At 50.9% G+C, this 27,751-nt stretch overlaps 1 protein-coding gene across 18 annotated transcripts in view; it reads left to right on the top strand.

The window, feature by feature from the left end:
* UBR5 (ubiquitin protein ligase E3 component n-recognin 5) overlaps positions 1-27,751 on the top strand; it is a 2,064,863-nt gene that overhangs the window by 1,777,396 nt on the left and 259,716 nt on the right. For all 18 annotated transcript variants that reach the window (XM_086966085.1, XM_086966077.1, XM_086966080.1 and 15 more), the window contains one exon: positions 21,030-21,160. In XM_086966085.1, coding sequence (XP_086822211.1) covers positions 21,030-21,160 — 131 coding nt within the window. The remainder of the gene's footprint in view (positions 1-21,029; positions 21,161-27,751) is intronic.

Below are 27,751 nucleotides of genomic sequence, written 5' to 3'. Positions count from 1 at the left end.
TATGGTCCTTCCAGTGTGGGGTCTCCTTCTGTTCTTTTCCCTCCCTCCCACCATCGGTTTAGGGTTTCTTGTCTCCTCTACAGTCGCTTCTTGGGGGGTCTATTGGGCTGTGCCTATTGGGCTGTGCCTCGGCCCTTAGATCTCTATCGGGGGATGCGCCATTCTTTGTAATGTCACCTCGTAGTGGATTGTTGTTCTTCCTGTGCTCCGCCCTTGTTCGCTGGCACAGTTCTGCGTTGTAGTGGCAGCATTCTTTATGTCTATCAGGACATTCTTCCCTTGTTACTCCACCTTGGGGGAGGGTCTACGCTTCGCGGGGTTTTCTCAGAGCGGTGCTCTGCCTTACTTCTTGGTTTTTTGTTATGCAGTGTCTGACACTGTCCTTTATGATGGTGTTATGCAGCATCCGATTTCTGTCTTTTACGGATTTTTCCTCCTTCGCACACTGTTCCCATACTTCAGCAGGGAGGGACTTATATGACCTTGCTGACATCACATCCGTGGATGACGTCGAGGCAGGGTCGTGTTTCTCCATCCCCCGGCGCGCAGAGGTCCCGCTGCTAAAATTTTCCAGATCCAATCTGACGCCTGGGGATATTTCTAAGTTAGGGAATCTGCGGCTAGACAACGTGAAGGTATAGCAATTTTGTATAAAGACACTATCAAACTCACTTATTGACACCTTACAGGCAGAATGGGCTGAGATATGTATTTTTAAACTTTAATTCTACCCCAATGATTGTTGGAAGGGTGCCCTAGTGTATCACTCCCAGGGCCCAAAAAGGAGTTAAGTCCGTGCCCAACCGAATTTCTTGCTACTTATGTTTTGACATCCAAACAGTTTCTTCTACGGTGTCTGATTTAAACTATCATGGTGAAGATCTCCTCAATGTGAAGACTGCATAACTAATCTCTGATTTAGCCTCTCTCGACCTGCACCAAAAAGTCAAGGGGCCTACATATGTCGCAGGGCACACCCTTAATCTTATCTTTACAAATTCAGAACTTTTGACCTAAGATTCCCCTCAACCTCTACTTCGTACTAATCACTCACTAATTTGTTTTAGATGCCCATGGTTAAAATGAGTAACACCATTACTAAAACCTTTAAACCTGCTACTAGGCACTGGCACAGGGTCTCTCCTGATTCTTTCGCCAATGAATTTGATTCTTCTATCACTTTTGAAGACTCGTAGGTTGATCAAACTCGATTAGATTACCGTAGAACTCTAAATCTGTCTCTTGACAAGATTGCAACCCTAAAACCCTCTGCTACGCTCAACCATAGCTCACATGTGCCTTAGTACACTACAGACTAAGAGTAGAAAAGGCTACCTGTAAAAAACATGAGACGCTGGTGTCATACAAAAAACTTACCAAATAAGGCAGCCTTTAGAGCTTCCTTAATGGTATATCAGCACATAAAAAAAGCCAGGAAATGTTTTATTTCGAGTCAAATTAAGCTGGCTGCAAACTGAGCTAAAGAACTATTCAAAGTGCTTTATTCTGTCACCTGTGTGCTTCTCCCCAGAATAGCAAGCGTCACAAGCTCTATGTGATTCATTCGCTAATGTTAAATATCAAAAGTGTCCCAGTGCTCCTGATCAGGCATGTGAGGTGCTAAGTATGGATTCACCTTCCGCCAATGGCGCTTCCAGTTTTGCAAGTGTTCGCAATTTCTCTCCAGGGTCAATTCAGAAAGCGCTTGCCTCATCCATCGTTTTAAATATTTTTCTCCCCCCTCACCAAGATTGCCAAAGCCTTTGGCTTTGAAATACTATATTATGCGGTTACCAATCTCGTTTGAAAAAACCTAGCCAGAGTGAAAGATATCTCCTCTGCCTTAATGAAAGCTATGGATGTTGGAGAATTGCCTCCAGCTAAAAGCTGATAAAATGGAGATTTTGCTGTTTGGGTCAGCTTTGGGACTCTGATTGGTGGCCCTTAGAACTAGGCATGGCCCTGACTCCTAAAGGGATAAAGAACTTGGGCATTCGTCTGGATCAGTCGCTCACCATGAGAGTCAAATTCTCAATGGGAGCTCAGAGGGAAAAGGACTGGGTCGCCCTCCACTCAAACTTAGACCTACAACAAAAGACCCAGTCCACGGACGTCAAAACATATCAGTGACTGAAAAAATAGAACAGTCTATATGTACTGTTACCTATTCCTGTCCTCTGCAATTTATGAGGGGACAATTCACTGTACTCCGCCCAAATGTACATTTAAAAAAAGGCCTATCATCCTTGACAGGGACACAGAACAACAAGTACTCTGACCGTTCTAGGTCAATATCAAAGGTCCACACCACCAGTGTTGGACTGGATTCTACTTAGAAAAAATGTGCGAGAAACAAATGACACCTCACGGAAACACCACCAACGGGGTAACTGGTATGTAATTTCCAGACAAGCCCCTGTCTCATCATCGGTAGTCACTTGATTCTCAAAGAAAGTAGAAAGAAAGAAAGTGTCCAAAACAAACAACCAAAAACGCGCAACAGCCGTCACCGTTCCAACATGGCCGCCATCTTTGGCACCCGCGTCACGTGACATGCGTCGGGGGCGTAGGCTGCCGCAGGCTGTTATTACAGCGCGACCGGGTCTGAAACGGTGTGGAGGAGACGAAGCGCCTACACGGCGATATCACGGTGAGGGGTATCATTGCGATTCGTTTTCAAGCCTGTATCGGCGCACTGGGCAGGGTAGCGGTGCTGCACTCCGTTTATACAGGGGGCATTGCGTTCCGATAATTTGTAGTGGTTGACCCTAAAAGTAAGGCAGTTTTAAGCTGTCCATCATGCCCAGTTTGGCGACGGCTAGAGGCTATTATTAGATCCCCGCAGAGAATACATTTGAAGGAGTACGAATGTATGCGATGGCGATTTGTGCTTTAGTGCTACGCTTTTCTGTATTCCTAACAGAATTAATACCACCGCCTGTATGAATGGTCCCAATTTGAGGAGTTGAAATAGTATTCTTTGAGTCTCACATCAACGAGACTGGCTTATAATTTTCCTACACATTTGCAAAAACGTTCTTTGTTTATACCAGCAGCAAGCTCGAAGCTAAGTGAAGGCGAGAACTCACATTTGGAGTACCCCTGCATCCTTCTCAACCCCGGGGCGGCTGGTATGAGCAACTAGGCTGGCTGGGTAAACAAAGGGTATAGATATCACACTATACATACGGCTATCAAATGGTTTGTTTACATGTTTTTAACTGGTTCTCTGGCCTGTTTTCCTTGGCAGTTAACACAGAACGAGTGTCCAAGAGTGGTTGGCAGCATATAGTGCAGCCCTGATGAAACTGCTTGAATTGATAGGGCAGTGAAACATGTCGGCACTGGCAATAGGTAATGGTATGCATGAATAGCTACCAGCCTTTTTATTTGTGCAGCATATAATCATTTCCCTATAAATAAAGTTGGTTAAGGAAACTCTATGCTGTGTTTTAGGCACTTGTTTGTTATGTGTTTGTCACCAGCAGACGCCTCTGCTTTCCACTGTTTGTTACACGTTTTTGGTTGTTTGTTTTGGACACTTACTTTCTTTCTAATTTCTTTGAGAATCAAGTGACTACCGATGATGAGACACAGGGGCTTGTCTGGAAATTACATACCAGTTACCCCGTTGGTGGTGTTTCCGTGAGGTGTCATTTGTTTCTCGCACATTTTTTCTTAGTAGAATCCAGGCTCACCATGAGAGACCAGATCCTGTGGATTACAGGTACCTGCTTTCACGCGATGCATGTGCTGAGGAGAGCCTTCCCTTTTCTTCCACTCTCAGTGAGGAAAACTCTGATCCAGACTTTGATGATATTCTGACTAGATTATGGTAAAGTCCTTCTGGCTTCAGCAAATGAGTCATTGCTATCCAGGATGCAAGTCATTCAGAACACTGCGACCGGTCTCATTTGCAAGACGGCATCTTCCCCCTTAATACACACTCTGCATTGGCTACCAGTCTGAAAAATAATTATTTTTTAAATCTGTTGTCTTGCTCATAAACCTCTGCGGGGGAAAGGCCCAAGTTATGTGACTGTTAAACTCATACCTTGCTGCCCAGTCCGAGTCTAACGATCTTGTGATAAAGCACTACTCTCCATTCCGCATGTGAGAAATTCCCACACTGGGGGCAGGTCTTACTCCTATCTGGCCCTGCTTTACTGGAATGAGGTTCCCTTTACATGTTCACCTGTGTACTGACCAGAATACGTTTAGGAAATTACAGCAAACAGTGCTGTTTTAATTCCTAGCTTTCTTGGCCTATATCCTGCTCGGCGCAGAGATACCCCTCCCGGGGTGATTAGCGCATTATAAATTAAATGTACATAATGTGACATAATTGGCCCCCTGTTTGCAGCACAGGGACAAAACAGCTGAAGGAGCCTGCTGGGTAGGTTGGTAACCCAAATTCTTCAAACTGCTTTCACTGCTGCCGTGCAGCACCGAGGACTAACACCTGATGTACAGATTTGCACCTGAGTTTGCTGAATCCAGAAGTGCTGTCAGAGTTGCTGGGACCCTCAGAAGCTGCGTCATCAACTCAGAAAGGATTGGCCTGTGGCCACGACAACAGGCAATTGGTAGTCCAGTGGCGACTGGACTTCAGCTAGACCAGAGAGGACTTCGTTGGATGGCGACTAGGGCCCCCTCACCATTTTAGTGTACCGAGGATTACCTTCACAAAAAACGTGTCCACAGCATCTTTAGAGCATCTTCAGCAAACTTCATTCCTTGCATCAGGACCACTCCATAGGAGTCCATTACAATGCAGATAAAGTGCCTATAACTGCTGAAGGACTGCTTGAGGACCTTGCTTGGCCCCCTTACTAGCTCCCTGCATGACTTGGTCGCCTCAAGTACTTCTAACCAACCACATTGTGAATTTGCCAAGGCTTGTTTGTAGTTGGGTGAGATTTTACTGATTTATTATTGCTTGTGAAATCTATATCACTGGAACCCTCCGGTGGATTCTTACTTTCTAGTGTTTAATGCTTATAAAAGTATAACCTATTTTTATAAATTGGTGTTAATTTCAACATTTGTTTTGGTGCTGTTTAAATTCAAAACACTTGTTCCTTGTGTAAGCCTTGCTGCTCAGTGTCACAGCTGCCCAGGGTTGAGTTGTAAGTGTTTCCAGATGAATCCCACTGACCTAAAAGGGTTGGTAAGTGTATTGCATGGTGAGGCAAGCTGTAGGCACTACTTCCTCGCATGCTGTGTCTATTGGTAAAAAGCCCATTGCTCCTATACTAGGGATATACAATAATAAATGCCTGCCGATTTTAACATATGGAATGGGGTATCTATGGTTGTTGGGATGAACATGCAATGCAGATAGAGGAGAATAGATTCTGCCGTCTGTTATTAGGGGTTCCTCCCTCATCCCTACATTTCTCCCTACACTTGGAGCTAGCCATGGAGTATGTCCAAGACACCCTCAATGTTGCCCCCCTGCCTCTTTGGTGTTCGATTTGGTCCAGCAAAGAAGCCGAATTCAATTAGGCTGTTATTAGAGACTGTCTAACCTGTGCCTGGCCATTACATGGTTACAATATTTAAAAAATTGCTTCTCTGCACTTGAATGTGCCTCTCTTTTTGAGCACCCTGAGTTCATCCAAAAAACGTGGGTCCGGGATAGTTCTGCAAGCCCAAACAAATTACTAGGGAACTAATGGAAGTGGCCAAACCTTCAGTCAGTGATTATTCTATTATCCAAGCGACTCCAACAATTGCTCCGTATTTATTAAACGTGGCCAACGTTTATGAAAAAACACTGTTGGCAAGATTTAGGCTGGGTTCCTTTCACTGGTTGATATGTTTTCCCATAGGACAGTACTCCTCTGACACTGTTGCCATTTGTCCATGTGATGAGCAATCTCGTCAAACCATTTTACATTTTGTCTTCTGTCAATTTTACCTGCCGTTTACTAGGAAGTTTTTATTACCATTACTGCACAGATACAAATTTTCAAAGTGCAAAGCGGCCCTCTTCTATTTACTGCATCTTAACGATTGTAATGTCTGCCATGCAGTTGCTATTTTTCTGAAGTGCACTTTAACTAAAAGAATGAAGTTTGCTGTTTTGATTAAAAAGCTTTTTTATTCTCTTTAAAAAAAATTATTGACCTGGCATTCCTTTAAGGGTATGTGACTACTTTTTAGTTGGTATTCATTATGCACCTTGTTGAGGCCCCTGGAATCAGAACTCTTGCACTGGCACTTTATTCAACGTAAAGCACAATGAGTTTTTTGTGTAAAAATGTGGTTGTCTGTAATCTACATGACATAACAAACTTGGAACTTCATTTCTTGGATTGTTACCCTATTATCTGTACTTGTATATGGACCTGTTTCATTTTTAAATATTGGTCGTTATTTTGTAACGTGTGTGTGTACTATGTAGTTTGTTTATATCGTTTGTATCTTTTATGATCTGCCATCGAATCAAGACAATTTGATTGATTGATAGACAGCTTGAAAAGAAATATTGAAATACAAGCCCTTAAAATTCACTGATAAGTATTTTCCTTATGTTTTAGTAAGTTTAGTCAATCATTTTCAAAACATGGTTCTAAATTGTTTGTGTGTAATCTTGGTGTAATGCAATGGAATAGTTTAAATATTGAATGTAATAAACCGATTTAGAATTTTATTTATCTGATAGAGACTACTAGCCGCAGATTCCTTAACGTAGAATTATCCCCAGGTGTGAGACTGGATCCGAAAAAAAGTTGTCCAGCGTCCCTGCGCGCCGGGGGGACGGCACCACGCGACTCCGCCAGACGTCGTCCGCGTACGTGACGTCAGCGAGATCACATAAGTCCCACCTGGTGCGCCTACTTCAGTTTTTCCTTTTACGTGTGCAACACGGATCCAGTTCGTGCACCAGGTCTGTTTAGGCCTTTCCCTATTGTGCGTGTTTGTGGGAACAGTGTGCGGATGCCTTCGAGCTTTAAGATGTGCTCGTCTTGTGGACGTCTGATGTCTGCGACGGACCCTCACCTCATTTGCATGTGGTGTTTGGGGGAAGATCACGACTCCACTGATTGCGAGGTGTGCCAACAGTTGAAGCCGAAGTCTCTGCAGGAGTGCCGGATGAAACTTCTCTCGGCTCGCATGTCCAGATCGGTTTCGTCACCTCAATCAGCTTCTGCGGAAGGTATCTGAAAGAGACACGTTAGAATATCCCCATGCGTCAGACTGGATCTGGAAATTTTTGCGTAGCAATACCCCTGCGCGTCGGTAGGTGTCGTCCGCAGCTCCGCGTCCGTCGTCGGCGTCGTTAGCGCCGGAGTGACGTCGTCGGAGTACTTATACGCCGCCCATGCGCGCTGACGTCAGTTCTTCTTTTTTCCGCGCCAGCTAGCGCAGATCCGGAGAAGCTCTACCCCTAGTCATTTTTGGACTAAACTTTTTGATCTTTTGATCAGTTCTCAACTCGAGTCTTCGACTCTAACGGTGCCGGTAGGGATGCCTGGGTTCAAACCCTGCTCGAAGTGCGACCGACTGATGTCGCTTACCGACCCCCATCGCCGGTGCCTGAAGTGTTTAGGCCTCGACCACGACGACCGCACCTGCTCCGACTGCCGGGCCCTGACGTCTACAGCTAGGCGGGAGCGGTCCCGCAAGCAGCTCCAGCTCCGGCAGTCGGCCCGCGCCGTTCCAGGTCCCGGTCTCACGGGAGGTCGAGGACCAGTCACAGGGTCGGAGTCATCGCAGCTCTGGAAGTGGACATCGGTCGTCAGGATCCAAGTCCTCAGGTAAGAGGCATGAGAAGTCGGAGAGACGTCATCGTTCCTCCGACCCACCCCGACGCTCGCACGATGCGGCCGGGGGATCGGGTGACCCCACCCACGCGGCTCGGACTTAGTCGCAAGCGTCGCCGCCTGCCCCACACATTCGGGTCCCTGGGCACGGCGCGTCGCCGGAGATCAAGCGGTACCTCATGGCCATGAGGTCCCTCCCTCCTCAGCCAGGTTCCGCGGCGCCTCCGGGCCCGACGGTCCCGGCTGGAAGCCCGAGCGGGTCGGGTGCTTCGGCCCCAACGCCGTCGGGTGCCTCGGGCCGACGCCGTCGGCGACTTCGTTCCTGGCGACGCAGGTTCTCACCGGATCCGCTTCCGGATCCAAGTCGTCGCCGGTCGACCTCACGACCTCACCGGCCCCCACTGTGTATTTCCATGAGGAGGCCCGGTCTTTTGCACCTGTTTTACAGGAGACGAGGGTGACTGGGAGGGGTCTGAGGACCCTCTGGCACTGGAGTGCCAGTCTCAAGAGGACTGGACATATGAGCTTGGGGAGGCCAGTGGTATTGACACTTCGCCAGACACTGGATTTGTCTCCCCTCCCACCGTGGCTAGGGAGGAGGGGGCTGCTTATAGTGTAGTGTTGACGAGGGCGGCCAAGGCCTTAAACCTTGATCTCCCCGTCGCGGCCGTGAGGACTTACCTCCTCACTGAGGTACTCAAACCGCAGGCATGCTCCAGTGAGCCTCTACTGCCGTTCAATGAACCCTTGTGTGACGTTCTTGTGGGCACTTGGTCCAAGCCCGCCACAGGTCCACCTGTGGATAGGAACGTGGCCAGACGCTACCGCCCGGCCCCGGGCGACCCATGCTTTTTGTCCACCCATCCTACCCCCGAGAGCCTGGTTATCCAGGCCTCTACTTCCCCAGACCGCATTCCCGGAAGGCTTCGCCCGATCTGGAATCCAAGAGATATGAACAATTCTTGAAGAAAGTCTTCTCGTCCCTGAGTTTGGGGCTGCGGTCTGTCAATACCGCGTGTCTCTTGGGCCGCTACACCCACACCCTGTGGGACACGGTCGCGGACGTGCTGCCACAATGTCCGGAGGAGGTCTGGGCTAAAATCGCCCAAGCCCTTGTGGAGGGCCGAGATGCAGCGCGATATTCCATCCGGTGTGGGCTGGATACCACAGACTCACTGGGCAGGGCGATGGCAACGACAGTGGTGGTTCGACGCCACGCCTGGTTGAGGCCCGCCAACTTTTCGGCCGATGTCCAGGCCACACTTCTGGACATGCTGTTGGATGGCCGTCGCCTCTTTGGGGACAAGGCAGACCATGCGCTTGAGCGTTTTAAGGACTCCAGGGCTACGGCCAAGTCCAAGTCCTTGGGCCTCTCGGCCACACGCCAGCAATCGAATGCCTTTCGCTCCTTTCTTGGCCACGGAAGGGGCGCCCCCACACGTGCCTCCAGCCACGCACCGCAGAATATTCAACAGCGCGGTGGCGGCCGTGGAAACCGCCGTGGCGGCGGTCGGGGACAACGGCGAGGCCAGTCCACACCTCCCTCCGCAGCACCTGCCTCAAAACCTTCCGAGTTTTCAGGCCCATGTGACGCCAGTGGGGGCAGGGTTCGCCATCACCTCTCCCACTGGCGCACTGTCACATCGGACAGGTGGGTGCTGCAGATCGTCCGAAGGGGCTACTCCCTCCCCTTCGAGGCGACCCCTCCAGCCATGCCACCGCAATTCCACCGCATGTCGGGGGATCACTTGCAACTTCTGCAAGAGGAAGTCACGGCCCTCTTGGCCAAGGGGCCATCAAGCGTGTTCCTGGGCCAGAAGTAGGGTGTGGTTGTTACTCCCACTACTTTCTGGTACCCAAGAAGGGCAAAGGGGGCCTGCGCCCCATCTTGGACCTACGGAACTTCAAAGGCTTTATCCGGAAAGAGAAGTTCAAGATGCTGACTTTGGCTCAGGTCTTAGCTGCCCTGGACCCTGGAGACTGGCTGGTAGCGTTGGACTTGCAGGACGCTTATTTTCACATCCCCGTCCTGCCGGCCCACCGGCATTACCTGCGGTTCACGGTAGGCCACGAGCACTTTCAGTTTACCGGGCTCCCCTTCGGCCTTACCAGCGCCCCACAGGTGTTTGTGAGAAGTTGGCTTGATATATGATGCTCACTAGTTCTAGTGATCACCTTGCATCAGTCCAAACAACCCTTATGGTGATTGGTTGTAAAGTCAACCTTATAGCCCAGCCATCCTAATGGTAGCATGGACAAATCAGTCTTAGGCTAAACTCTTTTGGCATGTGAAGCCAGCTGTTTTACCACATATAACCCCTTGAATACCAAATGAAAGGACACCACACAGGTAGTTATGAAAATAAACAAGATAATTATTAACTAACAAACACCTCTGAACTCTTTATGAGATCAGAGGGCTAAGCACATTGTGAGAGGTTGGCCTGATATATAGTGCTCACTATTCTAGTGATCACTGTGTATCATTCCAAGCGACCCTTATTGATGATTGGTTGTAAGTCAACCTTATAGACCAGCGCAGTCTTTAGGCTAATCACTAGAGGGCGTGTTAAGCCAGCTGTTTTACCATCACATATACCCCTTGAACACCAAGTGAAAGGACACCACACAAGTTGTTATGAAAATAAAGTATATTTATTTATAACAAGTCTACCCTGAACTCTTTGAGTCAAGCAGCTAAGCACAATACAAAACTCTTAAGAAAATACTACAAGTTGCACAATTAATACAAATGCCCGAGGGGCATGAAAAACCATATACTCTAAAAGTGGAATGCGAAAAACTAGCAGGTAAGTAACACGAACCAGAGGCTTCAGGACCGCTAGGACTACCTTACTGAACCCTAAGGTTAGGAGCAGGAGGCCTAGGGAACTCGGGTGCAGAGTGTGAACTCTTACGCGGAATGCGGGACAAAGTCTATGGATGCTAGTAATTCTAAAGTTACTGTTTCCGGACGAAGCCGACTAGGTAGACTAAAAACGAAAAAGGATCTGGACACTTGGATAGTGAACCTACGTTGGAGCACCAAAATGCCCGGGTTACCTAGCCCAGGGGCTGCGGCTGCATAGGGTTCAAGTGACGTCGGGAATCCTCCATGTAGTCTATGGAGCCTGAAAGAATTTGTTGCTGGCAGGCGACCAGTGAAGAGGTTCGGTGTTATCCAAGGCTGGATCGGTGATGAAGACGACCTGAAAGCAGAGGGGACTCAGTTCTCAATCACTAGCCAGTGATTGTGTGGGCACCAGGATGGCACCGGATGAAGTCACCGCGATCAGGTGAGTGGGTGACACTGGACTCTGCAGTCACACCGGCCAGGAGGCGTTGCCGGCGACCAGGCTGGAGGTGCGAGCTGTCCCACAATGGTGTCTGCTGTCGGCGATGCTGGATCCGGGATTGGAGCAACAAGCCTTGGCAAAGAGAAGCCCACGCGGTGGAGTCAAAATGGCGTCTGTAGTGGACCAGGAGGGTCCAGGGTGCTTCTTGTTGGACAAGGAGCAAGGGCCAGTCTAGAGGAGCTAGACCAGCGGTGGAAATGTCGTCGTACGTCTTCAGGGGGGCCACTGGCCAACGGGCAAGTGACCGGACAACGTGGCAAGCAGCAAGAAGCAGAAGGGCCCCACGCAGATCTCGTGGATGCTGGGGGGCTGGATTTCGGTGCTGGACCTGCTCAGGGTTGGGGCTTCTCAAACCCCAGTGCACTCACTCGAGGATCCCTCGGCGGTCGTGCTGGTTAAGCGTTGTGCAGGTCTTGAAGATAGCCGGTCCCTCAGGTCTCGTTGCACCCACGAATCTCAGCTGGGCTGATGAGGCAGGTAGAGGTCAGAGATGGCAGGGAATCCGGGTCTCGTCGAGCTGGTCAGTCTTGATCCGGAGGATGGACGTGCAGCAAACCGCAACCGCTTAGGTGGTGCCTGCTGGAGCAGGGTGTCTACTCCTTAGCCACAAGGGAGAATCTTCAGAGAATGTCAAGAGTTCCTTTCTTGGAAAGTAGTTCAAGATTCAAGATTATCTAATTTGGGAAGGGGGCCCGCTCCTACCTTTATCCTAAGAAAAGGGGCTGGCACGCGACTAGGTCCTGCCCATGGGTGGGACCAGGAGGGGGGTGGTTACACCCCTCTCCTTTGTCCGGTCTCTCCCCAGCTCAGGGGCTGGGGTGCCCCTGGAACTGGTTTGGGCCGGCATATGCACAGTGAGCACCGGGGTGCCATTTGCAGTCACCTTCCTCTCTGCCCTGCCTACCTGGGATACACAAAATCCTGTCTGGGATGGTGCTAGCACCGCCCCTGGCAGGAAACCCTTTGTTCGAGCCCTCCTAGCTGGAAGGACTCCCAGCAGCAGGAGGTCAGACTTGTGTCTGTGGTGGCAGCATCCATTTTGTGATGCTGAGGCTCGAGTTAACTTTAACCGGGGTTCACAGTTACATACATGTCGTGTCCCTCTAGAAGGGTGGAATGCTAACCCCGTCACCAGAATTGGAGAGGGGTTAGTATTCCAATTCTTATGACCCCCTTAATCGACATGTTTTGATAATGCTATGCCAAAGTTAGCATTTGACCGCAAGGTACATAATGCACTTAAGAGTATATGGTATAGCGTTATCATGGAACAGCTATTAGGACTTGGTTCCGCAAGCTGCAAATGGGCTCAGCTCATGCCAGAGCACCATCTCACATAATTCCAAGCACTCTGCCTTCAGGATTGATAAGGCCTGCCATAGGAGTGACTGATAGGAATTTGTGTCCATTTTAGGGTTAGATATAGGAATACTATATCTAAAGCAAAGGGTGATTACACCACCTTGCCCCAGCTGTCGTGCAGCCAGTTGTGTCAGATTTGGGTGGCCAGCCAGGGGTGGCATAATACATGCTGCAGCCCCTGGTAGGCCCTGGGTACACCTATGCCCTGGATACCTAAGGTATGCTGTACAGGGACTGATAAGGTGGCCCAGTACCAATTGGTAAATGCACCTAAGGTACATGCTTGTCAATTTAGAGAGAGAACAGCTAGGCTGTTGGTCTGATTAGCAGCCCCACAGCCAGGGAAAGTCGTAAACCAGTGAAGCAAAAAGCAAAAATCGGGGGTGACCATAGGATTGCAGACCCCACTCTCCTACACACATGACAATCTCTTAGGAAAAATACGTTTAAGTTGCACAAATTACAATGGTGCCCTAGTGGCACGACAAACCATATACTAAGTAAGTGGAATGTGAAAGTCGATAAAAGGAATGGAGCTGTCCAGAGGCTGTAGGATCGCTGGGACCACGCTACACTAACTCTAGGTAGGTATTAGGAGGCCCACGGAACGCGTGTGCAGAGTGTGAACTCACACGCAAGATGCGTAACAACGTCTATGGACAGTACAGTTCAAGCAAAAGGTGAGTACGGACAATCCTGACTATGTAGGGCTAAAACGACTGTGGAACTGGACACTAGGAGAGTCAATCTACCCTTGAGCACCGAAGTGCTTGTGTTACCTCACCCACAGGCTGCAGGTGCATAGGTGCGAAGTCGTGTCGGGTTCCGGCGTTGAAGTCTATGGAGCCTAGAAGAAAAGATGCTGCAGGCGATCAGGAGGAAGATGTCCGGTGTGATCCAAGGGTGGATCAGTGAAGAGGAGAACCTGAAAGCAGAGGGGACAACGTTCAAAGTCACCTAGCCAGTGACTGGAGTGGAACCAGATGTCGTCGTCGCGATCAGGTGAGGATGGACCCTTGTCTCTGCAGCCACTTGGACTAGGTGGTGTCTTCGACTAACAGGATGGAGGCACAAGCTGTCCCACGCAGGCTCTCGCTGTCGGCTCTGGATTTGGAGTTAACAGGCCTTGGCAAAGGCAACCCACGCGTTGAGTGGAAACGGCGTCTGGAGTGGACCAGGAGGGTCCGGGGTGCTCCTCTTTTGGAAGGGAGCATGGGCCAGTCTGGAGCAACCAGACCAGCAGTGAAGATTTCAAGGTCCGTCGTCTAGGAGGTCACTAGCCAGCCGGCAAGTGACCAGACAACGCGTCTAGCAGCAAACAGGCAAAAGTGCCCCGCACATATCTCGTGGATGCTGGAGGGCTGGTGTTCGGTGCAGGAGCTGCTCGGGATCTGGGCGTCTCAGTCCTCAAAGAACTTGGACGAGGTTACCTCAGAAGTCGTGCTGGAGCGAAGTGCTGCTTCTTTCAAGATGGCCGGTCCCACGTGTCTCGTCGCACCCACGGATCTCGGCTGTGCTGCAGATGTAGGTAGAGGTCGGAGATGTCTGGGAATCCGGGTCTTGTCGGGCTCTGAAGTCTGGATCCTCGAGGGAAGACGACAAAGGGAAGCCGCTGGACGCTGATGTTGCCTGCTTGTGCAGGGTGGACACTCCTTGCCCACAAGGGAGATTTCTTCAGTCTTCTGTGGAGCAGAACGTCGAAGTCCAGAGTTTCTTCTTGTAAAGTTGTTCAGGATAATCTAATTTGGAATGGGACCAGCTCCTACCTTTATCCGGCTAAAGGGGGCTGTACTACGACTAGGTCCCTCCTCTGGGTGGGACCAGGAAGGGGGTCGTTACATCCCCTATCCTTTGTCCGGGCTTGCGCCCGAGCTGGGGCTGTAGGCCCCAGGAACTGGTTTAGACCGGCGTATGCACAGGGACACCTTGTGTGCCCCAGGCATGTCTCATTCCTTTCAGCCCTGTCCTACCTAATAGACAAAATCCTGTCTGGGGTGGTGCTAGCACCTCCCAAGGCAGGAAACCCTTTGTCCAAGCCTCCCTCGCTGGAAGGACTCCCAGCAGCAGGAAGTCAGACTTGTGTCTGTGGTGGCAGCATCCATTTTGTGATGCTGAAGCTCGAGTTAACTTTAACCGGGGTTCACAGTTACATACATGTCGTGTCCCTCTAGAAAGGTGGAATGCTACCCCCGTCGCCAGAATTGGCTAGGGGGTAGTATTCCAATTCGTATGACACCTTACTTGACATGTTTTGGTAATGTTATACCAAAGTTGTCAATAACCACGAGGATTATAATGCACTTAAGAGTATATGGTATAGCGTTATCATGGAAACAGCTAAAGGACTTGGTTCCGAAAGCTGCAGACAGGCTCAGTTTATGCTAGAGCACCATCTTACATAATTCCACGCACTCTGCCTCCACGATTGTTAAGGCCTGCCATAGGAGTGACTTATAGGAATATATGTGTCCGTTTTAGGGTTAGATATAGGTATACTATATCTAAAGCAAAGGGTGATTACACCACCTTGCCCCAGCTGATGATCAGCCCGTTGTGTCAGATTTGGATGGCCAGGGGTGGCATAATACATGCTGCAGCCCCTGGTAGGCCCTGAGTGCACCTATGCCCTGGGTACCTAAGGTACAATGTACAGGAACTGATAAGGTGACTCAGTATCCAATTAGATATGCACCTAAGGTACATAGTTGTCAATTTAGAGAGAGACAGGCTGTGGGTCTGATTAGCAGGCCCACAGCCAGGGAAAGTCGTAAACCAGTGAAGCAAAAAGCAAAAATCGGGGGGTGACCATAGGATTGCAGACCCCACTCTCCTACAGTGTTCACGAAGGTAATGGCGGTGGTCGCAGCTCATCTTCGCAGGTTAGGGGTGTCAGTCTTCCCCTACCTCGACGACTGGTTGTTGAAGGCGGGCTCGCCCCAGACAGTCGTCAGCCACCTCCAGACTACGGCGACCTCCTGCACTTACTGGGGTTTTCCATCAACGTGCCGAAGTCGCACCTGTGTCCCTCTCAGAAGCTCCTCTTCATCTGAGCGGTTCTAGACTCAGCGCAGTTTCGGGTGTATCCTCCCGAACAGCGGGTTTGGGATATTCAGGCTCTGGTTCCGATCTTTCAGCCTTTATCCCGAGTCTCGGTCAGGTTGACGCTGCAGCTTCTGGGGCTGATGGCCTCCTGTATCCTTCTGGTGCATCACGCCCGGTGGCGGAAGCGGGCTCTGCAGTAGGACCTGAAGTTTCAGTGGGCCCAGCATCAGGGCAACTTGTCCGATCATGTCTTGATCTCGGAGGGCACTGCAAGAGTATTGCAGTGGTTGCTCACGGACCGCGATTGGGTCAGTGGCAGATCCCTCTCCCTACCCCACCTGGAGCACGTGGTTGTGACGGACGCGTTCCTCCTGGGCTGGGGAGGCCACTTGGGAGAGGCGGAGATCAGAGGCCTCTGGTCTCTGGCGGAGTCCTGGCTCCATATCAACCTTTTGGAGCTGCGGGTGATCCGACTAGCACTGAAGGCATTCCTCCTCTCTGTCCGGGGGAGTGTAGTGCAGGTGTTCACGGACAACACCACCGCCATGTGGTACTGCAACAAACAGGGCGGGGTGGGGTCATGGACCCTATGCCAGGAGGCTCTCCGCCTCTGGCAGTGGCTGGAACATCAAGGCGTGACCCTGGTGGTGCAATACCTGGCAGGTTCTCTGAATGCCAGGGCGGACGAACTCAGCCGTTGGTTGATGATGGATCACGAATGGCGTCTGAACTCTGACGTGGCACTAGGCCTCTTTCAGCAATGGGGAGAGCCTTGGTTAGATCTATTCGCCACAGAAGAGAACGCGCAATGTCATCAGTTCTGCATGTCGGAATTTCCAAGGCGGCACTCGCTCGGAGACGCTTTTCGTCGCGAGTGGAGCTCCGGTCTATTGTACGCCTATACCACTTCTGCCCAGAGTTCTGAAGAAGATCAGGCGGGACCGGGCCCAGGTTATTCTTGTGGCTCCGGACTGGGCACGAAGATACTGGTATCCCGAGCTACTCAGCATGTCAGTCGATCCCCCGATTCTTCGGGAGGACCTTCTGTCGCAGCAGCAGGGGACGGTTCTGCACCCGAACCTGTCCAGTCTCCACCTACAAGCTTGGAGATTGAGCGGCGGCAGTTGAGGCCATTTGACTTGCCTCCCGAAGTCTGTGATGTCATTCTGGTAGCCAGGCGTCCCTCCACAAAGTCGGTATATGCCTGCAGGTGGAACAGATTTGTGGCATGGTGCACAGCAAAGGCTCTCTGCACCCCTTTCAGAGGTTCTTCTCTTTCTTCTTTCTCTTGCCCAGCAGGGCTCTGTTCAGGGCACTATCAAAGGGTACCTTTCTGCCCTTTCCGCCTTCTTACGGCTACCTGATCAGCCTTCCTTGTTCAAGTCCCCCGTTGTAAATAGGTCTTTGAAGGGCATCACACACATGTTCCCTCCTGTTCCCTTCGTGATGCCCCAGTGGGACTTAAATCTTGTGCTTACTTACCTAATGTGTGCTCCCTTGTCCTCTCCGTCTTCTTACTTTGAAGACTGCTTTCCTGGTGGACATCACCTCTGCCAGGAGAGTGAGTGAGCTCCAGGCTCTTTCTTCTACACCTCCTTTCCTCTCTGTCCATCCGGACAAGGTTGTGTTGCGGATGAGACCCTCTTTCCTGCCCAAGGTTGTCACGGCCATCCACATCGGGCAGTCCATTACCTTGCGCACCTTCTTTTCGCCTCCGCATCCCTCGAAAGAGGAAGAAAGGCTCCACCGTCTGGACCGAAAACGTGCGCTCTCTTATTATCGGGATCGCACACGTCCGTTCCGGGTGGATGGCCAACTCTTTGTTGGTTACGTGGGCGCTAAGAAGGGAAAGGCGGTGCACAAGCGGACCATCTTGCGGTGGATCATCTTGTGTATCCAGGCCTGCTACTCCTTGGCCAAAAAGGAGACCCCTGTTGGATTGCGGGCTCATTCTACTCGGGCCACGGCGACTACAACTGCCCTGGGCCGAGGAGTGCTCTTGCTGGACATTTGCCAGGCAGCTACGTGGGCCTCGCTGCACACGTTTGCAAGACACAACTGCCTGGACAGCCAAGTATGGAGGGATGGCTTCTTTTGCCGTTCCGTCCTCCAGGACTTTCTGGTGTGATTATTAGTTTGCAGACCCACCACCGGGGTTGGTATTGCTGGGGTATCTATTCTAAGGTAAGGAATCTATCACTAACGTGTCTCTTTCAGATGCACAAGTTACTACTTGTGTAACAATATATCTGCAAGAGACATTAGTTAGTGATAGATTCCTTACCGACCCACCCATTCTCCCCGTTCTTCGAACCGATATCTAGGGTTAAGGTCATCCCCTTTCAGGGCCCTAGTTTCATTGCACCAGTGTTGGGTCTATCATGGCTCTGCGTATCTGGCGTGGAAAAGCTGTGTATCAGAACTGACGTCAGCGCGCATCGGCGGCTTCTAAGTACTCTTACAACGTCATTCTGGCGCTAACGACGACGGACGCGGAGCCGCGGACGACGCCTACCGACGCGCAGGGGTATTGCTATGCAAAAATTTCCGGATCCAGTCTGACGCCTGGGGATATTCTAAGGTAAGGAATCTATCACTAACTAATGTCTCTTACAGATATATCGTTTCACAAGTAGTAACTTGTGCTTGCGGCACAGCCGTCATCGTCATCCTCATTCTTCTCCTAAGCCGCAAGAGCGCCGCTCCCCTGTCGGTAAATGTCGCAGTTTGTCCCCGATGGCTGGTTTTCGGCCTGTTGGGGGCGTGGGCTCTCCGCGGGTGATGCAGCCCACGTATCGTCCCCCATATCCACCGTTTCCCGTGAGGGGGCGTCAAGAGCCCAGATGGAGACATATGCGCCGAGCTTGTCCTCCTCCACCTCCTGGGACGATGTTGTTCGGGGCCCTCAGCGGTGTCGCCAGAGGCTCTGGCCCCAACTGGCTCGGATCCAGGCTCAGGGTATGTGGTGCTGTTGCGGTGCGGCCCTTCGGGGTTCCCTCCTTCGGACCACGCGTCTCTGCTTTGCCGCAAACTCCAGCGGGAGTCCCTGTGGTGTCGGCAGGGCTCGGGTCGCATCCCGAGCCCCTCTTGTCCCTATGGACAGGCAATCTTGTCTGAGGCCGAGGTGACGCTGCTACGGCGCCGACGGCTGCTGACCCTGGCGGCGCCACAGAGGTCGGCGGACCCCCCTCGTCCCATCATGGGTCGAGGCTGGTGGGGGATCCTGTGTCCCTCCAAAAGCCCCTCTCGTCCCTCCACACGGGCGATTGCCTCGTCAAGGTCGAGTCTGCCCTGGGGGCGGCGGGCCCCTCTCGCCCCCTCATGGGTCGAGCCTGGCGGGGGACTCCTTGTCACTTCCCGGGACCCTCTCGTCCCTCCGCGCAGGTGGCTGCCTCGACGGAGGTCGAGTCGACGCCATCCCTTACCCGCCTCGGCTCCAGCCCAGCCCCGGTCTCCTGCGCCGTGTGGTGTGGAGGAGACCTGTCCGGCGTAGTCTTTGGCGCTGGACGACGATGACGTCCTGCCTCAGGTTGCGGACTCTACGGCACCGAACAGGCGTCGGGTCGTGGACTCGTCCTTGGACGCCCACTCTTCCCCGGAGGTTGGGTGCCTGCTGGTGTCATCCTCGCCGGAGACGGGCCGCCGCGTCATGGCTTTTTCCCCGACGTCATCAAAGGACGGCTCCTTGCAGTTGCTGGGTTTTCCCCGGAGGAGCCACAGGTCCCCCACTCCTCGTTCCCTCTTTCTCCTTTCCGGACCTTGCCCTTCCCCACTCCGATTGGCTTAGGAGACTTCAGCCTTAGTTGCAGCCGTCGCCTATGGAGGACCTCCTTTCCCCACCGCTGGGCCCTACAGAGGCAGGTGCGGCCTTTGCTCACGCTGTTTCCATGGCTTTGGGTATTTTGCTCATGGGTGATCCGGCTTCACATTTCCCAGCGGATCATTTTCTGGAAGTTCTCCACCAGGTCTCTGGGAGGGAGCGGCTGCTTCCCTTTTAGGGGTCTCACCTTTCTTCTCTGACGGGGACTTGTGGGGCGCCCCGCCACGGGGGATCCGGTGCCCCAACACCTTCTGCACCGGCACCTTCCAGCACCGCGTGACCCGGTGTGTCTTTTCCTTCCACCCCTCTGTCTCAAGTCCCCTTTTGCGGACTGTCTTTCCATCCCTGCCGCCACTGTTGTCTCCACCATCACGGGAGGCCCGCTTCCTGGACTCTTGGGGCGCAATATGTTCTTCTTCGACCAGTGCGGCCCTGCGGGCCCTTAACACTTTGTGTGTTGGCTAGGGCCACCTCTTACTTGTGGGACTCGGGGGAGTCGCTTGGATCTGCTGCTTCTTGGGAGGATGCTGGAGTTGATTTGCGGCACCATGCATTGTATGGCCGGGAGCTGGCGGCATTTATTCTTCGCTCCGCTCTTAACATCTCGGAGGTGCTTGGTCGTGCCATGTCTTCTTCGGTTACCCTTCGCCGCCATGCTTGGCTTCGGGGCAGTGTGTTCCCGGAAAATGTGCTGGAATGTCTGGTAGATCTTACCTTTGATGGCACTCTTTTGTTCCATGCCCCAGCAGACTCGGCCATCCGGAGGTTCTTGGCGGGACTTCGGCCTCCTCCTCCTCCTCCTCCTCCTCCTTCTTCTCCCCCTCAGTGACTTGTGAGTTGATCTGGTCTTTGGGTGCTGTTCTTTCGTTGGGGCGGGTCGCCCCAGTTGTGTGATCTGTGTGCTTCATGTGCATTCGAGCCCTCTTGTTGGAACTGTGGTTCTGTTGCCTCTTGGCCGGCCCTTCTTCACAGTGTGTTTTTGTTCTGGATTATTTACACCTGGTTGACCCTGAGATTAGGCCTTCTGGTTTTTCTCTTTGGCTGCTTGACAAGCCTTCCGTGGGGTTTTTACCCACGGCTCTTTCTGTTGTCCTCTGCTGCAGACGTTTCTTCATAAGAGGGTTCCTGTGTCATGGGACTTAACATACCCTATGTGGTGTAGAGGTAGCTGTTATATAGCTTCTTCTGTGCTGGGGAGTTGTGGTCGCCTTCCTGCCTCTGTTCTCCATGGCGATTACGTATGTTGCAAGTGCAATTCCCTTATTGCTGGTTTGGAATGCTGGCATGGTGACTGCTCTGACCCTGCTCCTTATGGTGTTCGTCACCATTCCTTTTTTCCAATTTTTTTGCACTTTCGCACACTGTTCCCATACTCCCACAGTTTTGTCTGATGAGTTCTCCGAACTGACGTAGGCGCGTCGGCGTTGGACTTATGTGACCTCGTTGACGTAATGTACTCGGACGACGCCTGGGTGGAGTCGAGTGATGCCGTCCCCCCCGGCGCGCAGGGATTCTGGGCAAAAAAATTACGGATCCAGTCTCACACCTGGGGATAATTCTACGTTAAGGAATCTGCGGCTAGAATCGCCTCTACCAGATACATCGTTACCGAAGGTAAGTAACTCGTACTTTAATGAATGTGTGAGGTAATAGCTAAAAAAAAATCTCTGTCTGCAGGCATTTGCAAGTAAAATTACTGGTATGCTGTTGGATCTGTCTGCTGCTCAGCTTCTCCTTCTGCTAGCGAGTGAAGATTCACTGAGGGCAAGAGTGGACGAAGCAATGGAACTTATTATAGCTCATGGAAGGTATGCAGATGGCCTTTATTTATTCACTTAACTCAACATTCCCAGGATCTTCTAAACCTTTATACCAAATTAGTCATGTTGTGTGTTCTGCAGATTAAATTTGTATCAAGAATCAATAATTAATGAGATTAAAGCTTACTGACAACTATAGTGATTTTTTTCTAAACAAAATTTGAACTTTTGTAAAGGAAATATTATCAGACTGCCTACCTTTAAAATTCACATTCTCATTTTCACTATCCTTTGGCAGATTGTTCATGCAAGTCACCCGACGCCGGATAACAATACCTTGTGCACCGGGGCACATGTAAATGCTACCATGGCTCACAGTGCATGCTTGCTACACTACTTTTGCTTATCACAATTACTGGCATGGCATACTGCACTCACCAGCACTTTAGAAACACTACTTACCCGAAATACAATTTACCAGTGACACATGGCACTCTTTTTGTTCACACACAGTACATAGGTTCATTGAGTACCCCTCATACTCAAAACTAGTTAATTTGTATGCTGCGTGTTGACGTCACAGCCCAGTTTAATACAGACATGGCGCAGAACTTCTGACTTGCTGTCCAGGTTTCAGCACATTAATTGTGCATGTGGCCACTCAGCACATTCCTGAGAGACATAGCACACTCATGATATGCAACACACAATATACACATTACACGCACACTACACAGACAAAGTACTGAGTACTGCCTTTGGCCATTAGATCAACTTGTCTTCTTTGGGGGGGAGAAGATATCAGTCAGCCTTGGCTGACACTACAGTGAGAAGTTGGTATGATAGATGATGCTCACTAGTTCTAGTGATCACCTTGTATCAGTCCAAACAACCCTTATGGTGATTGGTTGTAAGTCAACCTTATAGACCAGCTATCCTAATGGTAGCATGGACAAAGCAGTCCTAGGCTAAACTCTTTTGGCATGTGAAGCCAGCTGCTTTACCACATATAACCCCTTGAATACCAAATGAAAGGACACCACACAGGTAGTTATGAAAATAAACAAGATATTTATTAACTAACAAACACCTCTGAACTCTTTATGAGATCAGAGGGCTAAGCACATGACATGAGTTTTAAGAAAAATACGTTAAGTTGCACGAGTTACAATGTTGCCCTAGGGTTCCAACAAACCATATACTAAACAAGTGGTATAAGGAAGTCGATAGAAGGAATGGAGCTGTCCAGAGGCTGTAGGATCCTTGGGACTACACTACCCTAACTTTAGGTAAGTAATAGGAGGCCCACGGAACGCGTGTGCAGACTGTGAACTCGCACGCGAGATGCGTAACAAGGTCTATGGACAGTACAGTTCAAGAAAAAGGTGAGTACGGACAATCCTAACTAGTTAGGACTAAAACGACTGTGAATCTGGACACTAGGAGAGTCAATCTACCCTTGAGCACCGAAATGCTCTTGTTACCTCACCCATGGGCTGCGGTTGCATAGGTGCGAAGTCGTGTAAGGTTTCTGCGTTGAAGTCTATGGAGCCTGAAAGAAAAGATGCTGCAGGCGACCAGGAGGAAGATGTCCGGTTTGATCCAAGGGTGGATCAGGAAAGCTGAAGACCTGAAAGCAGAGGGGACAATGTTCAAAGTCACTAGCCAGTGACTGGAGTGGAACCAGGAAGGAACCAGATGCTGTTGTTGCGATCAGGTGAAGAGAGAGTGGACGCTTGACTCTGCAGCCACGTGGACCAGGAGGTGTCTTCGACGACCAGGATGGAGGCACGAACTGTCCCACGCAGGCTCTCGCTGTCGGCGGTGTTGGATCCGGATTCAGCGTCAACAGGCCTTGGCAAAGGCAACCCACGCGGTGAGTGGAATCGGCGTCTGATGCGGACCATGAGAGTCCGGGGTGCTTCTCCTTTGCAGGGAAGCAAGGGCCAGTCTGTAACAACCAGACCAGCGGTGTGGATTTCAAGGATCGTCATCTAGGAGGCCACTAGCCAGCCGGCAAGTGACCAGACAACGCGTCGAGCAGCAATCAAGCAAAAGGGCCCCAAGCAGATCTCGTGGATGCTGGAGGGCTGATCTTCTGTGCAGGAGCTGCTCGGGGCTGGGGCTTTTCAATCCCCAAAGCACTTCGTCGAGGATACCTCAGAAGTCGTGCTGGAAGCGAAGTGCAGTTTCTTCAAGATGGCCAGGCCCACGTGTCTCGTCGCCCCCACGGATCTCAGCTGTGCTGCAGATGTAGGTAGAGGTCAGAGAGGTCTGGGAATCCGGGTCTCGTCGGTCTCTGAAGTCTGGATCCTCGAGGCAAGAGGACAAAGTGAAGCAGCTGGACGCTTGATGGTGCCTGCTTGTGCAGGGTGGACACTCCTTGCCCACAAGGGAGATTTCTTCAGTCTTCTGTGGAGCAGAACGTCGAAGTCCAGAGTTTCTTCTTGTAAAGTTACAAGTCAGGATAATCTAATTTGGAATGGGACCAGCTCCTACCTTTATCCTGCTAAAGGGGGCTGTACTATCACTAGGTCCCTCCTATGGGTGGGACCAGGAAGGGGGTTGTTACACCCCCTATTTTTGTCCGGTTTCGCGCCAGAACTGGGGCTGGAGTGCCCCAGGAACTGTTTTCAACCGGTGTATGCACAGAGGCACCTTGTGTGCCCCAGGCATGTCTCATTCCTTTCAGGCCTGTCCTACATAATACACAAAATCCTGTCTGGGGTGGTGCTAGCAGGAGGTCAGACTTGTGTATGGTGGCAGCATCCATTTTGTGATGCTGAGGCTCGAGTTTAACTTTAACCGGGGTTCATAGTTACTTACATGTCGTGTCCCTCTAGAAGGGGGGAATGCTACCCTCGTCGCCAGAATAGGCGAGGGGGTAGTATTCCAATTCGTATGACACCTTACTCGACATGTTTTGATAATGTTATACCAAAGTTCGCAATAACCGCAAGGATTATAATGCACTTAAGAGTATATGGAATAGCGTTATCATGGAAACAGCTAAAGGACTTGGTTCCAAAAGCTGCAGACAGGCTCAGCTCATGCCTGAGCACTATCTCACATAATTCGAAGCACTCCGCCTCCAGGATTGTTAAGGCCTGCCATAGGAGTGACTTATAGGAGTATATGTGTCCATTTTGGGGTTAGATATAGAGATACTATATCTAAGGCAAAGGGTGATTACACCACCTTACCCTAGCTGATTGATCAGCCAGTTATGTCAGATTTGGATGGCCAGCCAGGGCTGGCATAATACATGCTGCAGCCCCTGGTAGTCCTTGGGTTCACTTAGGCCCTGGGTACCTATGGTACACTGTACAAGGACTTAAGAGTGACCCAACACCAATTGGTAAATGCACCTAAGGTACATGGATGTCAATTTAGAGAGCGAACAGCTAGGCTGTGGATCTGATTAGCAGGCCCACAGCCAGGGAAAGTCGTAAACCAGTGAAGCAAAAAGCAAAAATCTGGGGTGACCATAGGATTGCAGACCCTACTCTCCTACATAACCCCCCGCCCAAACTTAAAGACATTAAACTAACCTTGACCAGGTGAGTCTTCTTGTTCTAAGTGGAAGTACCTGGAGAGACAATCTGCATTGTCATGGTCAGTCCCTGGTCTGTGCTCCACTGTAAAGTCCATCCCCTGTAGGGAAATGGACCACCTAAAAAGTTTGAGGTTTTCACCCTTCATTTGATTTAGTCACAAGAGGGGCTTATGGTCTGTCTGAATCTTGAAGTGAGTTCCAAATAAGTATGTGTGAGAAGGTGGCCTGATATGCAGTGCTCACTATTCTAGTGAACACTATGTATCAGTCCAGCAACCCTTATTGATGATTGGTTGTAAGTCAACCTTATAGACCAGCTATCCTAGTAGCGTGGATACGAGCAGTCTAAGGCTAAAGACTCGAGAGGGCGTGTTAAGCCAGCTGTTATACCACACATATACCCCTTGAATACCAAGTGAAAGGACACCACACAAGTGTTATGAAAATAAACAAGATATTTATTAAGAATCACAACAGCCCTGTACTCTTTATGAGGACAGGGTACTAAGCACAAAACAAAACTCTTACGAAAATACTTAAGTTAGCACAGTATATACAAATGCCCGAGGGGCACGGAAAACCATATACTCTGAAAGTGGAATGCGAAATTACTAGCAGGTAAGTACAGTACTAATAGGCTTTGGAATCGCTAGGTCTTGACTATAGAATCTTCAGATTACTTCTAGGAGGCCTAGGGGACTCGGGTGCAGAGTGTGCACTCTCACGCGGGATGCGGGACAAAGTCTATGGTAGCTAGATTTCACAGAGTTGGTGTTCTCGGGCGAACCCGACCTGGTAGGAGGAAAACGAAAGTGGATTCTGACCCTTGGATAGTGAGGCTATGCTGGGGCACCGAAATGCCGAAGTTACCTAGCCCAGGGGCTGCAGCTGCATAGGTCTCAAAAGACGTCGGGAATCCTCGTAGACGGACCAGGAGCCTGGAAGAAAGATGCTGGCAGGCGACCAGTGAAGAGAGTTCGAAGTGATCCAAGCCTGGATCTTGAAGAGAGATGACACCTGAAAGCAGAGGGGACCAAGTTCGAGACTACTAGCCAGTAGTCAGGTGGCACCAGGAGGGCACCGGATGGTAGTCACCTCGACTAGGTGAGTGGGTGACGCTGTGCTCTGCAGATCTCGCGGACCAGGAGGCATTGTTGGCGACCAGGATGGAGGAGCGAGCTGTCCCACGATGGATGAAGCTGTCGGCGTCGCTGGAGCCAGGATTGGGCAACAAGCCTTGGCAACTTCAAGCCCACGCGGTGGACTCAAAATGGCGTCTGGAGTGGACCAGGAGGGTCCGGGGTGCTTCTCTGTTGCAAGGAAGCAAGGGCCAGTCTGGAGCAACCAGACCAGCAGCAGTGATGGCGTCGTGAAGAAGGCCACAAGCCAACCGGCTAGTAGCCACACAACGCGGTGAGCAGGCAAAAGCAGAAGGGCCCCACGCAGATCGTGGAGATGCTGGAGGGCTGATCTTCGGTGCTGGAGCTGCTCAGGGTGGGGGCTTCTCGGACCCCAAAGCACTCACCAGTGGAGCACACGGTGGGCTTGTTGCAAAGAAGTCGTGCAGTCTTGGCGATCGTCGGTCCCTCGAGGTCTCGTCGCACTCACGGTTCTCAGCTTGGCTGTAGAGGTGAGTAGAGGTCAGAGGTGCCAGGGAAGCCGGGTCTCGTCGAGCTGGGCAGTCGGATCCTGGAGGAAGGACTTGCAGCAGACCGCAGTGTTCTTAGGATGGTGCCCGCTTGATGCAGGGTGACTACTCCTTAGCCACAAGGGAGAATCTTGAAGAAGAAATCTTGATGTCCTTTCGCAGAAAGTCGTGTCTTGATTCCAAAGATGATCTAATTTTAACAGGGGGCCCGCTCCTATCTTTATACTAAAAAAGGGGGCTGACCCGGTGACTAGGTCCTGCCTATGGGTGGGACTAGGAGGGGGGTGGTTACACCCCTCTCCCATGCCGGACTTTCCCCAGGTCAGGGGCTGGTGTGCCCCTGGAACTGGTTCTGACCGGCCTATGCGTAGTGAGCACCGGGGTGCCACTCAGCAGTCACCTTCCTGTAAAGCCCTGCCTACCCAGGATACACAAAACCCTGTCTGGGACGGTGCTAGCACCGCCCTCGACAGGAAACCTTTGTCCAGGCTCCCCTCGCTGGAAGGACTCCCAGCTGCAGGGGGTCAGACTCGTGTCTGTGGTGGCAGCATCCATTTTGTGGAGCTGAGGCTTCGTTTAACTTTAACCGGGGTTCACAGTTACATCTATGTCGTGTCCCTCTAGAAGGGTGGAATGCTAACCCCGTCGCCAGAATTGGCGAGGGGTTAGTATTCCAATTCGTATGACACCTTACTCGACATGTTTTGATAAAGCAATACCAAAGATAGCATTTAACCGCGAGGATTATAATGCACTTATGAGTATATGGTATGCGATATCATGGAACAGCTATTAGGACTTGGTTCCGCAAGCTGCAGACAGGCTCAGCTCATGCCAGAGCACCATCTCACACGATTCTAAGCACTCTGCCTTCAGGATTGTTAAGGCCTGCCATAGGAGTGACTGATAGGAATCTGTGTGTCCATTTTAGGGTTAGATATAGGTATACTATATCTACAGCAAAGGGTGATTACACGACTTTGCCCCAGCTGTCATGCAGCCAGTTGTGTCAAATTTAGGAGGCCATCCAGGGGTGGCATAATACATGCTTCAGCCCCTGGTAGGCCCTGGGTACACCTATGCCCTGAGTTACAGGGTCTGATAAGGTGGCCCAGTACCAATTGGTAAATGCACCTAGGGTACATGTTGTAATTTAGAGAGAGAACAGCCAGGCTGTGGGTCTGATTGGCAGGCCCACAGCCAGAGAAAGTCGTAAACCAGTGAAACAAAAGCAAAAAATCTGGGTGATCATAGGATTGCAGACCCTACTCTCCTACAGTATGGCCTCAACTTCTTCAGGTCTCAAACCACAGCAAAGGCCTCCCTCTCAATAGCTGACCAACGTTATTCTCTAGGGGTCAGCCTTCTACCTATAAAAGCAATGGGCTGGTCATGACCATCATTATTCAGTTGAGAAAGAACAGCTCCCACACCC

This window comes from Lissotriton vulgaris, chromosome 4_1 (assembly GCF_964263255.1).
Source record: "Lissotriton vulgaris chromosome 4_1, aLisVul1.2, whole genome shotgun sequence".
Taxonomy (NCBI): domain Eukaryota; kingdom Metazoa; phylum Chordata; class Amphibia; order Caudata; family Salamandridae; genus Lissotriton; species Lissotriton vulgaris.
This window is presented reverse-complemented; position numbering and strand designations above follow the sequence as displayed.